The sequence below is a fragment of the Lottia gigantea genome (assembly GCF_000327385.1).
Source record: "Lottia gigantea unplaced genomic scaffold LOTGIsca_134, whole genome shotgun sequence".
NCBI lineage: Eukaryota > Metazoa > Mollusca > Gastropoda > Lottiidae > Lottia > Lottia gigantea.
In genome coordinates this window covers 230,783-244,314 of record NW_008707502.1, presented here as the reverse complement: position 1 = coordinate 244,314, position 13,532 = coordinate 230,783, and the positions used below count along the sequence as shown (strand labels likewise).

Here is a 13,532-nt window from a genome sequence, read left to right as displayed (position 1 = left end):
AATTGTAATTCAGACCCTCAAAAGTAGTGGTCACATAACAAATTTCATGAGAAAATCATCCAGCGAAAGAACAGGATTTTACAAAATGACAAAACCATTCAAAATAAAACAAGCTAACATAACTTACAATACTAACCTTAACTTTAAACAAGGATGATGTTCAACTAAACTATAGGTAATATGAAGACTATTCACAATAAACAATAGCTGTATATATCTATCAGCTCCTATAGCTATCAATAGCTAGACTAATCAAGCTTAACTGTTCTCAAAACAATATGTAGTTGATATTAGACAATAATGAGATTAGGATTAACAAGTCCTTATATGGATTAACAAGGGATGATATTAAAATAGGCCAATATGTTCACTTGTCAACCAGATTCAATGTAAATCAATGGAATAATATAATGGTAATCACACAAGGAGCTGCCAATAAAAATGTTAATTTCAAAATAAACTGAATTCTATCCTTAACGTTATGTAACTGAATATATCAAAGTTTTCAGATCTAAAAGAGGCTAGGTCATTAAGAAAAACAGGATCAAGTGGCATCATTGTATCACATGATATTGAAGTTTGGTCATAATCTAGCTACTGTTGGCAATTATTTGCACCTGTCTTGTTGTTTGTTGCCTATCATATATTGAAAAATGTAGAAATCACATGATACATTTGTTGGTTATGTAATATTCCAGATCAGAAAAATAACAGAATTCTTTTGATGAAAAATATCAAATTTCACACATTTTTCAAACACAATTTCACAAAATTGTTCATGGAAATTTTAATTTCAATACGAGTAATAAGCCTTCAATGTGTTTCTAAAATTTTCATTAAAATAAAATTTCTGCAGTGTTCTTCTTTAAATCTTTAGACTGTTGATAATACTTAAAGTATTAGGGCCTACGCCTGTGTGTGCTCCAAGTCAAACTACTGCGAGTTCAAAGGAAAAATGTCTTCTGTTATTTCAAGAATATTTAACATCAGTTTTCAGATATATCCAATATAAATTCTGAGCTCACAGTGGTCTGAGAGTAGTCTAGCAACTGTTCATAAGAAAATATGACCTGATGAAAACAAGTAGACTACTTTGTCCACTGAAAATTTAAATGTTCGGTTGTTAAAAGTCAAAAGAGCGTCTGTAGAAACGGTGTGAATTTATGAGTAAATATCAGCATTTGAGCATTTATTAAATAGTAAAAGCTAAACAATATTATTTCCCTAAAAATTCATTAAACTCCGTAACGTATATGTGATTGAGCGATATGACATTATAAATTTTCAATCAAACACAACTTACAATCGATCTTCGTTGTTTACGTTTTCAAGCAGGCACCTGTCCGGTTAACTAAAAATAATACTCGTGTATATAATGAGAAAATAAAATGAAACGAATATATGTGTTATTCCATCATATTGCCACATGATATCCTGAAAGGAAGGGATACAGGATGCAAAAATCTTGCTACCAAACATATGAAAATGCAAGAACAGAGATCTTGGGAAGATACACGTTCCTAGTGAGCACATATTGTTAGGATATAAACAATATATGTTATTGGTTTAAATGGAGAAGTAGGAAAAGTAGGACGTAAAACTCCACTCATTTCATTTCATTTTTAAATGGAGAAGATAAGGATTATATGACTTGTCATGTTCCTTAAGCAAGGTTACATGATATAATGTAATAATAGTATTATAATATCATCATGTAACTTTGCTAAAGGAACATGATGAATCGTAAGGTTTCTCTTACTCTCATACTCATTATTTGACCATTGGAGTCCTTATAAAAATCAAGAGATATATTAATTTTGTAAGTCATGATAGAATACAACAGTGAGTCAAATATGGGAGTGATGGGAGATTCTTTCACTGAAATTCAATGATAAAGCCAAGTTATGCCAAATTAAATTATGCATTTAATTTATGATACAAAATGGCACTGATATGTCTAATACTACATATCCCATGCATGATAAAATCTTGATTGTTGATTCAAAATCATTAAAGGACACCTTCTCTTAAGGACCCTTAAACTTAACTTTCCAGAAAGGTAAGTCTTATAATACATTAACTTACATATGGGTTTTCACCTAGTTGAAAAAACTCACCGACAACTGGTGAATAAAATGCAACTGACGATTTCGACTAAATGTGACAACTTTGGGGCCTATGCCAAAGAATATATCGAGGCGCAATGTGAGCAAGAATCATAGGGCAATGGTGTACAATTTTTGATGAACATGAACTGAATGGTATTTTACATCCTACTTTTCTGCACCCTAGTGGGCTAATGAAGATGGAAAATGTCATGCGGTGTGCAATGAGAGAAATTTTGCCGTGACAGGAGCATTAGCCTGTTCTGTTTCGGTATCCAATTGAGGAGTTGTCTTTAATGTGCACAGCCAGACTGTTGTACATGGGGCCTCGGCTGATTGTCCCCTCCAAACGCTTAGAAACGAAAACCCACTGCCCTGCATCACTGACAAGGGGAAATCAGGTTGAAAATACCGAAGGTATTACCTTGACCGCAGCCAGGATTGAACCCCGTACCTGCAGGTTAGCAAGCAAGCGTCTAACTGAATGAGCCACCTCTGCTCTAAACTCTTTAATGGAGACTCAAAAGTTATGGTTAGACTGATATCAAGACTTCATGCTGAATCCTTTTGGAATGGGAAACATTTCTCAGTGTGGAATGTTGGAAGGAAAATCATTCTCTGCTTGGAATGGTATATATTATGACCAGTTTTGAGTTCTGACAGAAAGATAGCTAAAGGGTTACATCCCCTTAATAGAATGAACACAATCTGATGATTTTAAAGTATTTATTGGTATGAACTGTACTGTAACATTAAATGATTATATTATGTTTAAAATAAATCAAGCTAACATGACTAAAATAAAAAAAAATACATAATACTGGAAAAAATAAATAACAAAAAAAATTGAATTAAGATTTGTAAATATAGTAGGCCTGTAATGGTATGAAGGGAAACTTGTAAAAAGATAAAAATCTTGATCTTTAATTTCTAGTATGAGAAAAGCAATGGATTTTCTGAGCTTGTACAGATTCCCTGCCTAAGTGACGTTTCTTATAGACACATTACATATGCCAATGCACAGACCCCTTACTTTTTCATTCCATGACTTAAATATTGTTTCCAAAAAAAGCAAGCTTATTTGCTTATTTATTTTTCGGGTTTTAATGTTTTGTTTAAATCTCTTTGTGGTCCTAAAAATGTTGAATATGCTGCCTATTCCTTTAATAGTTTTTTTTTTATACATAAAACTCTGATATAAAATGCAGATTCATTCTGTGAAAAGTTTATTGAATCAAAATTGAATGTAAGATGAGCATAACATATTGAGCATCCAAATTAGTAATATTTTAACAGTAAATATAAGAATTACACAACTTTACAAATGTGTGATGCACTCACTTAACTCTAAAGCTTTAATTGGCATCATTTTCAACAAATATCCCAAATATGCTGATCATGCAGACATGAAACTCTTACAAGATTTTTAATTTTGATCTGAATTTCATTGAAATTTTGACATCAATGATTCTATAAATGAACATAATAATGAATAGATATATTAACAAAGTTAAATCATAAGACGATTAGGAATAAAAGGTGTTATCACATAATTGTAAAGACTTTCAAGAACACATTTCAGCTATTCTAATTTAAGAGGGTTTCACTTCATTCAGTTTTATAACACCATATAATATTTCGAGTATTGCTGCTATATGTGCTTAAACAGTTATGACAATTAATGAGGTATGACAAATATAAAACATTATATACAACTGTTCCATTATATTAAAATAATTACAAAACATATTCAGTAAAATACCAGGTAACATTAATTGACATAAAATTGAAAGTTAAAAAATGTTGAAAATTATGTTGTTCTTTATTGTATTTCATATAAACTATGATTATTGGTTCTTTATGATTTTGGTGGAATCTTTTCCATGGCTATAAAAAATATTCCCTTCATCGAAAACTTAACCTCTTCTTTGACTTATTTTCATACTCTGAAGAAAGAAAACGGTTTTGATATATAATGGAATGAAGAGGTTTGCCGGAATGATGAATTCTACATGTTCAGGATCCATGGAATCAATCAGATGTTAAATAAAACAAGTTGGAAAAGGGTTCAGAATGGCATCCATATCATTTCAAATAGTTAGCTCAGTTTTGTTATCATCTGCTCACTGTAAATAATAATTTTGATAATCCACATCTGGTTTACATTACTTCAATATCAATCCTACCTTTTGAATATTAATGCCAGTAAGATTTTCAACAACACTTGGTAGTTTCTCCATGATACCCATAACTTCATTAGTAATTTTCATAGCTCCAACATCTCCCTTACCACTGGATACCATAGTTATTTTCTTGGTGTTGGTTAATGGTCCAGCGATTTCAGCAGCAACCTAGAAGAGCACAAATATACATTGCTAAAACAAACACCTTTTTTAAAGTTGTGGCTTTGGCCACATAGAAAAGCTTTTGAAACTAGTTTACATCATACCATTTGCTTTATCTAGTTACAAAAGTAAAATTGGTGGGCATTTGAGCAAAAGCATATTAATTTCTCTAATTGTATTTTCATACTTTACCATGAATTCGACTATTCGAGAATTCGAGTGAATATTCTGTGTTTTTGAACCAATAAACACAAAAAAATCTACATTCAATCCATGAATAAATTCTAATAAACACTCTACCTTTGGTAATGTTTCGAGAACCATATCAACCATAGCGGCATCTTGATAGTCTTTCCAGGCATCAGCCTTTTTAGCCATCTGTTCTGCTTCAGCCTTAGCTTTAGCCTCAATAGCAAAAGCTTCAGCTTCACCTTTCAACTAAAATTAGATCAGATTATATAGTATAGAACTTGGGTTTATTCAGTCATATACAATGAATCTTGCTAGTAAAGAAACTGACTCAACATGTAAAAAGAGCATAACTTTTGCTGTCATTTAGCTCGAGGTTAGATGTACGATATTGAAGCAGAGGAGAAACCAGTAAAGAGAGAAATAGAAAGTGAAATTACTAGTTTAAGGTATATTTCAAGAATTTATGCTATTTATATGTGTTCAGAACCTGCCCATTGACTTTCAAATATCAAAATCATTCAAGATAAACAGGTTTGCATTCTGTAATCACAAGAATAAATTTGAAATACGAACAGACCATAAATTTGTGTAGACTAAATATCAGATACAAAACTTACTTGAACGGCCTCTGCCTCAGCCTGTGCTTCCATTACAATTTTAGCTCTGTTAGCTTCAGCAATTTTTTCCATTCTGTATTTTTCAGCTTCAGCTGGTTTACGGATGGTAGCTTCTAATTCTCGTTCACGTCTGGTGATTTCTTGATCCTGAACCTGAATCATCTGAGCTCTCTCAATAACAGTAACTTGCATTTGTTCTTCTCGGATCTTCTGTTTTGTTTTAGCAGCCTTTGATAAAGATAATATATCCACACTTAAAATATGTATCTAATCAGTCACAATAACAGAAGTGCATTGCCCATTTGAAATAAGGAGTGTAAAATCATAGTCTTTGAAATCTGTCTGGATTTCAGCTTTCATTTTGCTTCCCTGATGTATATTTACTTTCATATCACCTTCATATTGAAAATTGGTAATTTTGTAGCTATTTTAGTAAGGGATTGGTTTTAATTTACATCATATCCTAGATTTCAACATAATATTGAAGGATGTGACATACCTGTAAACCGTAGGCCAATTCTGCTGAAGCTTTCTTTGTCTGCACTTCTTGATCGTAAGCTGCTTTTTTCAGATTATAATCTCTTTCAGCCATAGCAATATCAATATCATTAGCATATCTGGCTACCATACGCTTTTCTTCTGCAACCGCTTCCTAATAAAATAAATTAAATTATTGAAAGAAGAAGAAAAACACGGATAAATTTTCAAACAATTACTAAAGCGCATCTAAATTTTGCAGTACAACATTAAAAGAGTCATCTTCGAGGGACATGCTCCTCAAATTATTTAGACTACAAATTGACAATTTAATATGTGCCACATAAATGGATTTCTTTCATTTCTTAAATTGCTACACATGACTCATTACATTGCTACACATGATTCATTACATTGCTACAGAAATATATCAATACTACAAAACTTAAACAAAAATATATCATGATCAAATAATAATAATAGAAAGTAATTAGATAATGTAATTTGCTGTTCTCAACACCAATGTCAGTAGTTTATGTTAGTAAAATGATGAGCTTGTATCATAATACCTTAATACCCGATTCTTTGGTTGCTTCAGCTTCCCCAATTCTTGCATCACGTTTGACTTGAGCAGTACGGGCCTGACCTAAAGCTTGCAGATAACCCTGAGTGAAAAATAACAAAAATAAACTTAAATTAACAAACTAAAAATCACAATACAACAAATGAATTGCCAGCTATCATACTACATGTCTATTGGCAATTCATTCTAATCTACATGCACGTTACTTTCAATCACCTTAATGCCTGACTCACAAACTGCTATAGCCTCGCCGATCCTAGCATCTCTTTTTACTTGAGCTGTCCTTGCTAAACCTAACGAATTCAAATATCCCTGAAATAGACTTCTGTATTAATTGAACCTGTTATAATGAATATCATTCTAAATATAAAAGATTTAACCTCTGGCAGTATAAAAGTGTTGCCACCTTAAACACTGTCTTTTACTTGTAATTGACAAATCCTTTGTTAAAAAATTAACTCTGGTATAAAGCTATGAAATTTTAGAAAAAAAAACTAAGCCATACCTCCTCATCCCTTATATCTTTCAAAGTATAGCTGACAACAGTGATTCCCATATTAATTAAATCAGATGAAGCTACCTCAAATACAGCTTTAGAAAACTTCTTACGATCTTTATAAATTTCCTTTAATGTAAAATAGACCAGATAAGTACAGGCTTCAGCAAATGCAAACAACATAAATATAATATAATTGTTTTGATATATTATATCAAATTTCATATCTGATTCCAAGCAATCACAATTTAAACATTATCACCTTTTTGTTATATTGTATATCTAAATGAAAAGTCTATTCCTTGTAAAATTCCAAAAAACTAAGACATTACTTGGTTAAATAACTTACAAATGAATCCTAATCTCAACACTTACCTCAACAGTCATGTTTCCCATCATTGCTCTTTGATGACCTTCTAATGTTTCTTTAGCAATAGTCTGAATCTCATGTTCTGTCTTTCCTAGAAACAACTCACAAGCTGCTCTTAACATTTCATCATTGGATCCTTGAATTCGTACCTTGAATTAAAATACAATGTATGAAAGCAACCTGAACAATTCATAATACATTTATAGTAGAATTATTATCATTTCTCTATGTCAACATAACAAATTCATGAAATCAAAAGCAGCAAATGAATAAATTAATTATTTATATAAGTAATTTTCAAATTAACAGGTTTTCTCCAATTACAAGTATTCTAGTCAGTATATTCCTTTCAAATATAATTTGATCATATTACTAGTAAGTATCAACAATAAAAGTTAGGAAGCACAAGCAAGCAATTTTAGCCATTAGATATTATAATAGAGATCTAGAGGTTTTGCTGTACATGTTCAACTATCTAGCATCACTAGCATAATACAAATTATGCTAATTGCCTAACTGAACAATGATGTAGCTAACACAAGGTTAGGAGGGGTATTAACACCTTCAACCATCAACATGCAAGGTTACCCTTTCACCAGTCACCCATGGAATTAAGAGTAGATAGTGAGAAGCAACAAGGTTGTTTTATTTAGTGTAAAAAATCCCTGGAGTATTAAATCAAATCTGCATGACTAATTACTAAAACGTGCATTTGTACCTTGAAATAATAGGGATGGCTATATGTGTTCTGATAATTTGAAGATTTGCAACGGAGTAAGAATCTTTGACTATAATTATCACTTCCATCAATTTGATTTTAAAGCTAACAAGCATACAATGTAATCAAGCAAATATAAAGTGACTACACATTAATAATTTATTAAATAAGCTCCATCATTCAAGAAACTAACACAAGCTCTGATGGAAGTTGTCGAATTTAGTTCATAAACTAGATTTTTTTAGTCTTCTATTTTGTGGATGAGAATGTTTTCTTTTAAAATGTTATGAAAAAGGAAAAACACCCTGCCATACCTAGAAAGCTAGTTACTGAATTTTTCTTACACTTACAATCTTAAATTTTTTTCCCAGAGCAATGTCTGTCAAACACATCCTATGTTCCTTCTGTATTGTCCTGTTCATTGAAACGGTCTTATCTATATTTTCAGTGACTTACAAAAATTGTTTAAAACAATCAAGTTACATTGGAATTTTAAGGTCAACATCTTATGCCAACATAATATAATTATTTTCATATAATCATATTTTAAGATGTCAACGATTTCCTTATTATTCATCTTAACTTAAAAATCAATTTTTTTATTAACTAAGGGAAAGTTTCCTGTGCCTAGTATAAAAGTTCTTGGTGAACTGAAAAATTGTTGTTAAGGCTAATCAAGATTTTTTAATTGAAAAATGTTCTACTCCTAGTCAAATATAGTTCAGACTTAAATTTAAAATATCCATCAGAGCTTGGTCAGATTCTCTGGCCAAACTTTAAAATTTGGTGATCATTGAAATCAATCTCACCTGTGCCACACCAGTAACACTTACAGCTACACCTAATTGTGTATAGACATTTGGTGATGGAATTATCAATGTCATAGTATTTAAATGTAATCTGAAATGTACACCAAACATGATCACCACAATACAAATTTGTACTAACATTAGCATTATATCAGACAGGCAATAAATATCATGAACAGTAACAAAACAGATTACATTTAACAAAGCATTAGTAACATTCTAACATGCAGCAATACATAATAAAACAAACATCAAGTCTGGCAATTGGTGGGACATCAAGCATTTTGTCTGTAAAAGAATTTGATAGTATTCAAAGAGATATTTATATGTGGGTGCAAAGGATTAGTAGATAATTAAATTCAAGGCCTTATTTGGCTTTAAAATATAATCAAAATATCAGCAGCTTGATTTGGTTGAAATTTGGGAAATTGAATAAGCTTATCTAACAAAGTTATTTTGAAATAAAGCCAAGATAGCATACAATGCTTTATGTTCGGACCTAATTACCAGACTGAAGTTAGCAAGGCAGGAGTTAAAAGACAGAGTGATAGTAGGTACCAGTGAGAGTTTACTACTTACCTGTGCTATACCTGTAACTGATATAGCTACACCTTCTTTTGTATACACATTAGGACTTTCAATTGTTAGTGTCAAAGTATTCAGACTCATTCTGATTGAAAAAGGAAACAAACAAGTTAACAAAAACTGAAGCATCAAAAAAAACAATTAGAATAGAGTAAATATAGTCCTCAGAATCAAAAGCCATCTTTCTGTATAATCTTTACAAAAACCAACTGAATGAAAACAATTCTTTCCTAAAAATTTGTTAGAGGACTGCACTCCTTCAGTTACCAAAATTATAATAATATTGAATTCTTGAAGAGAAATTAAGACCTTCCTCTTACAATTTCTATAGAAATAATTACTGTCAATTTTGGTAGTAGACGGTGTAATCCTTGTAGATATTCATAAGACACACACTCTTAAAATAGGCATACACTGCCACTTAAACAGAAATGAATATTTATTTTATTTCTTTAGAACTTGTTTGACTAAGAATTGTAGAATTTAAAGCAAATGTTCAGTTCAATTCAAAATAAAGATGCAATAGTTGTCAATTCAATCACAATTTGCAATATGTATATTTGTAAGCTTATTGTTTGCAAGATATAGTCATAGGTTAAGAAACACAATGTATAATATACTATTTAATATCTACAATGTTGAGCTATTACAAAGTCTTTCTAATACCTTGACATCGTGAGGGACATATAATGTATCAGAAACTATTTGATTGGATTGTATGTTAACAAATACAGACAATCAGAATCCTTAAATACACCTTATATATTGGTTATGTAGTCTTTCTGTCGACGACTCTGATCACTAAATACAATCCAATAAAATGACTGTATTTAACAAACTATTGTGATGCAAGAAAAATGGCTAATAATGCCAAGGTATAAGACCAGGTTTGTAATAGTTTGTCATTGTGAAGAATATGTGAAACATTGAGTTAAAAGTTTTTCTTGTTGTAGAATTGGTAAGCTATCTTTTTCCTTTACAACTGGTCAAACTTTGTTACTAGAGTTACATAACAGGTTTAATCAAGTCAATTGTTATGACAAAAGCTATATCATGCATAACAAAACATTATACACAACAAAACAACTATAATTCATGAATTAGAGTACCAATATCACTATAAATGGACTCAACATTCAACATGATAACCAGATAATACCCTTTATAACGACATTTGATTCTACAGCTACCAAAGCCTCCATAATAGTCAAACGCCATTACACGGAACTTCAGAACAAATTTCCCCATGTATACACAAAACGTTTGGTTGTAGCTTACAAAAGAAATCAAAATCTTAGCAATTTCCTCTTTCACGGTAGACTTGAACCATTGAACAATGTCCATTCATCCTAGGAGCATAGATTTGTTAATATAAATGTATCATGTTCTATCAATAAATTAATCTATTTCTGAGTTAGATTTCAGGGAATACTTATTTCAGGACTGGTGCCATGGCTTATACAGTATATTATATAACATGCAGTGTATTTTTGTGTTTGTGTCTTTTCAACTAAAATCATACTAATGACTAACTAATTTTCATATAATTAATAGACTTATCTATTACTCTGTGACCTAGGCCAGTGCTTTCATTGAGACTCGTCTCAATACACCCTAACACTATCTCATTAGTAACATGCTATTTTTGCAAAATAACTTCTCAGGATATCTTGATTTTGAAATACTTTCACCAGTAAAATAAAATTGTTGATAAGTTATCTATGGAGTTTTCTATAAGCTTACAAGATATTGCGAATATTCAAGGCCTGATAAATAGCCAATTTTGGTTGTGCAAAATATCAATAAACTTTGAATAAAAGGTGGTAAACTAAGCCCCAAGCTTCTATGAATGTAATAAAAAGATTATGCCGTATCACCATTTACATCTTAACAGAATTACCTTTGTAACCTTTGAATCATAGGCCAGACAAACACCCGACCACCAGGAATAAATACAGATCTATCATGGCAGCATCCTAAAAAAGAAATTATTGCCTGTCAACATAATTCTAACTGGTGTTCAAGCCATTTTTTGATTTTCTTTTTATAAATTAAGTTTTAATAAGCTTACTGGTACCGTACCAAAACCACAGAAGGCTGAAACAATTAAAGGCTGAGTTATGGACTTCAGTCTTAAAGACAGATCTATATAAGATTACATATTTAAGCTTAAGTTTAGTTTTTTTTCTGAATCAGTATATAGATGATAGATTTTTAACTCCTAATTATTGATTTCCTGTATAATTGATATTGGTTAAATTAGAAACCAGCAACACCCACTATTACCCTTACCGTACCTTTTATTATGGGCTCTCTGGAGTCTCTACCATTCAGTACCTCAGTAGGCCTAAGTAAGGCCTGAAAGGCTTATTAAATTATATTAAAATAACACTGTCTGATCTTACTTGTACAGTAATTAAATCATTCATGTAGTAAAATAATACAATAAAGGAAAGTTCTTGTCCATATCATCTCAGTTTAATATGGATCTGGATCTATGCCTATTTGTAAATTATAGTCTCTATTCCTCCACTAATTAGCCTGACCTTGAACTTAGACAGTGACAAGCCAGCTGACCTACATTCCAAAATAATACCGGTTTCTTCTTTAAAGGATCATTTGCAAGCATTCCATTGATTTCCAAGTTGATAGTTGTTAATTACAAACACTATAGCGGTCGGAATATATTAAAACATTGAAATATTTAACGTCTTTCATTTGTTATTGTTGATGTTGCGAAATGCTTTTCAATACAATATTTGAGATCCTATTTTGTTTAGCATTTGACATGTACACTTGTTTTTAAGGGACGCCAGAGAAGATAATGCAAAATATACATACCGCTTAATACCATCACTTCGTTTGGTCCACAAGTTTCGAAACCCATCTTGAAATTATAAAAATTTGGACCAAATCAAATACGAAAACACAAATTACAATTTTCGGGCCAGCCTTTCCCCAAGAGATTACTGTCTCGGACTGACGAAATAAGAGTTCTCTGATTGGCTGAAATTTTATAAATATCGCAATACATTCTTGCGAAATATTTGTGGAAATATCCCAAATATTTCATTACTATGAAATACGCTTTTCCTATAACAGATTTTGCAATTTTTGTCTTTTTGTTTATAGGCTAAAATGTGGCTTTAAGTTTAAACTTTATTGATTGGCAAATTTCATTGAAATAGGGCCTACTGAATTCCATATCATTTACTTGTTGTCAGGCCCTTTCATTTGGTTTAATTGACCTCAGCCCCAGGCAAAATTTATTTCCAAACAATAAGCTTATGAAGTAAAAATAGCTAGACCCAACCTTGAATAAATTCTCATATAAGAGAGAGGGAGAGAGAGGGGGTTGGGGGGAGTGACCTTGCAATCTTCTGAGCAACTGCTGTAGTAGGCATACATTTTCAATAGCGACGATATTTTTGATTCTTGTTTGGGAGAATTTAGGTCAATTAATTAGATTTCTCCTCTGAATAGTCCTACTGGCCCATTAAGGACTAAAAATAACATGTTGACAGTTGAGGACAAATATTATGAATGACATTATATGAAATTCGAAGTTAAAGGAATTGTTAGGTTTTCTAAATTTTTCATGTGTATCAGGGACACTGATAGCATCAATTGCACCATTCCAATTTTCAGTCTTTTCATAAAATAATTGTTCGGTGACATCTCTAATTGTAACACATGCTTGCATCACATAAGGCCTTACCGATTAGTGACATTATCAACCACTTAGTTTTAGTGGAATCACAGAGTCTGATTGAAATTGGAATGATGTAAATTGATGCTATCAGTGTTTCCGACACACATAACAAAATTTAGAAAAGCCTCTTTACAATCCTTTTAAAGGCATCACATACTCCAAACCTTAGCGAGAGTGAGATAAATCAGGTCAAGCTATCATAGGTCACAAATAATCAGGTTTCAGAAAATTATCAGAGAGAATTATAAGATTTCTGCTTTCATTCTGTTTCCATCTTCTGTAAGTTATAAGATATAAAGAAAGAAAAGAAATAGTATCATTATCATTTTTATTCCGAAATTTCATCAAATATTCACAGATCATAATATAAGACATTATTACATAATATCATATCATTAAATGAGCATAAAAACATAACTAATATAATTATGTACTTAAAATCAATGTACTTAGACCATAACATTTGTAACAGTAGTATCTTAAATACAAGCATATACAAAAGCAATGCATATATGAAGCTAAG

At 31.3% G+C, this 13,532-nt stretch overlaps 1 protein-coding gene across 1 annotated transcript; it reads right to left on the bottom strand.

Moving 5' to 3' along the window:
* Nucleotides 1–2,815: 2,815 nt before the first annotated feature.
* Nucleotides 2,816–12,269, bottom strand: LOTGIDRAFT_200105 (hypothetical protein). The gene is made up of 12 exons (XM_009049343.1): nucleotides 12,139–12,269; nucleotides 11,198–11,273; nucleotides 9,292–9,382; nucleotides 7,191–7,334; nucleotides 6,825–6,944; nucleotides 6,726–6,737; nucleotides 6,306–6,401; nucleotides 5,759–5,911; nucleotides 5,260–5,487; nucleotides 4,751–4,888; nucleotides 4,292–4,456; nucleotides 2,816–4,051 (listed from the first exon to the last, which is right to left on the bottom strand). Exons 1-12 carry the CDS (start codon nucleotides 12,182–12,184, stop codon nucleotides 4,022–4,024), a joined length of 1,299 nt encoding a protein of 432 aa, XP_009047591.1. The 5' UTR covers nucleotides 12,185–12,269; the 3' UTR covers nucleotides 2,816–4,021.
* Nucleotides 12,270–13,532: the final 1,263 nt, after the last annotated feature.

Excerpts from the sequence above, each read along its gene's own strand:
- LOTGIDRAFT_200105 (XM_009049343.1), bottom strand. The coding sequence starts at position 12,184 with ATGGGTTTCGAAACTTGTGGACCAAACGAAGTGATGGTATTAAGCG. Across the intron at positions 7,335-9,291 it reads CAGTTACAGGTATAGCACAG|GTACGAATTCAAGGATCCAA; the intron begins GTAAGTAGTAAA and ends TTTTAATTCAAG. Across the intron at positions 6,945-7,190 it reads TGGGAAACATGACTGTTGAG|GAAATTTATAAAGATCGTAA; the intron begins GTAAGTGTTGAG and ends TTTACATTAAAG.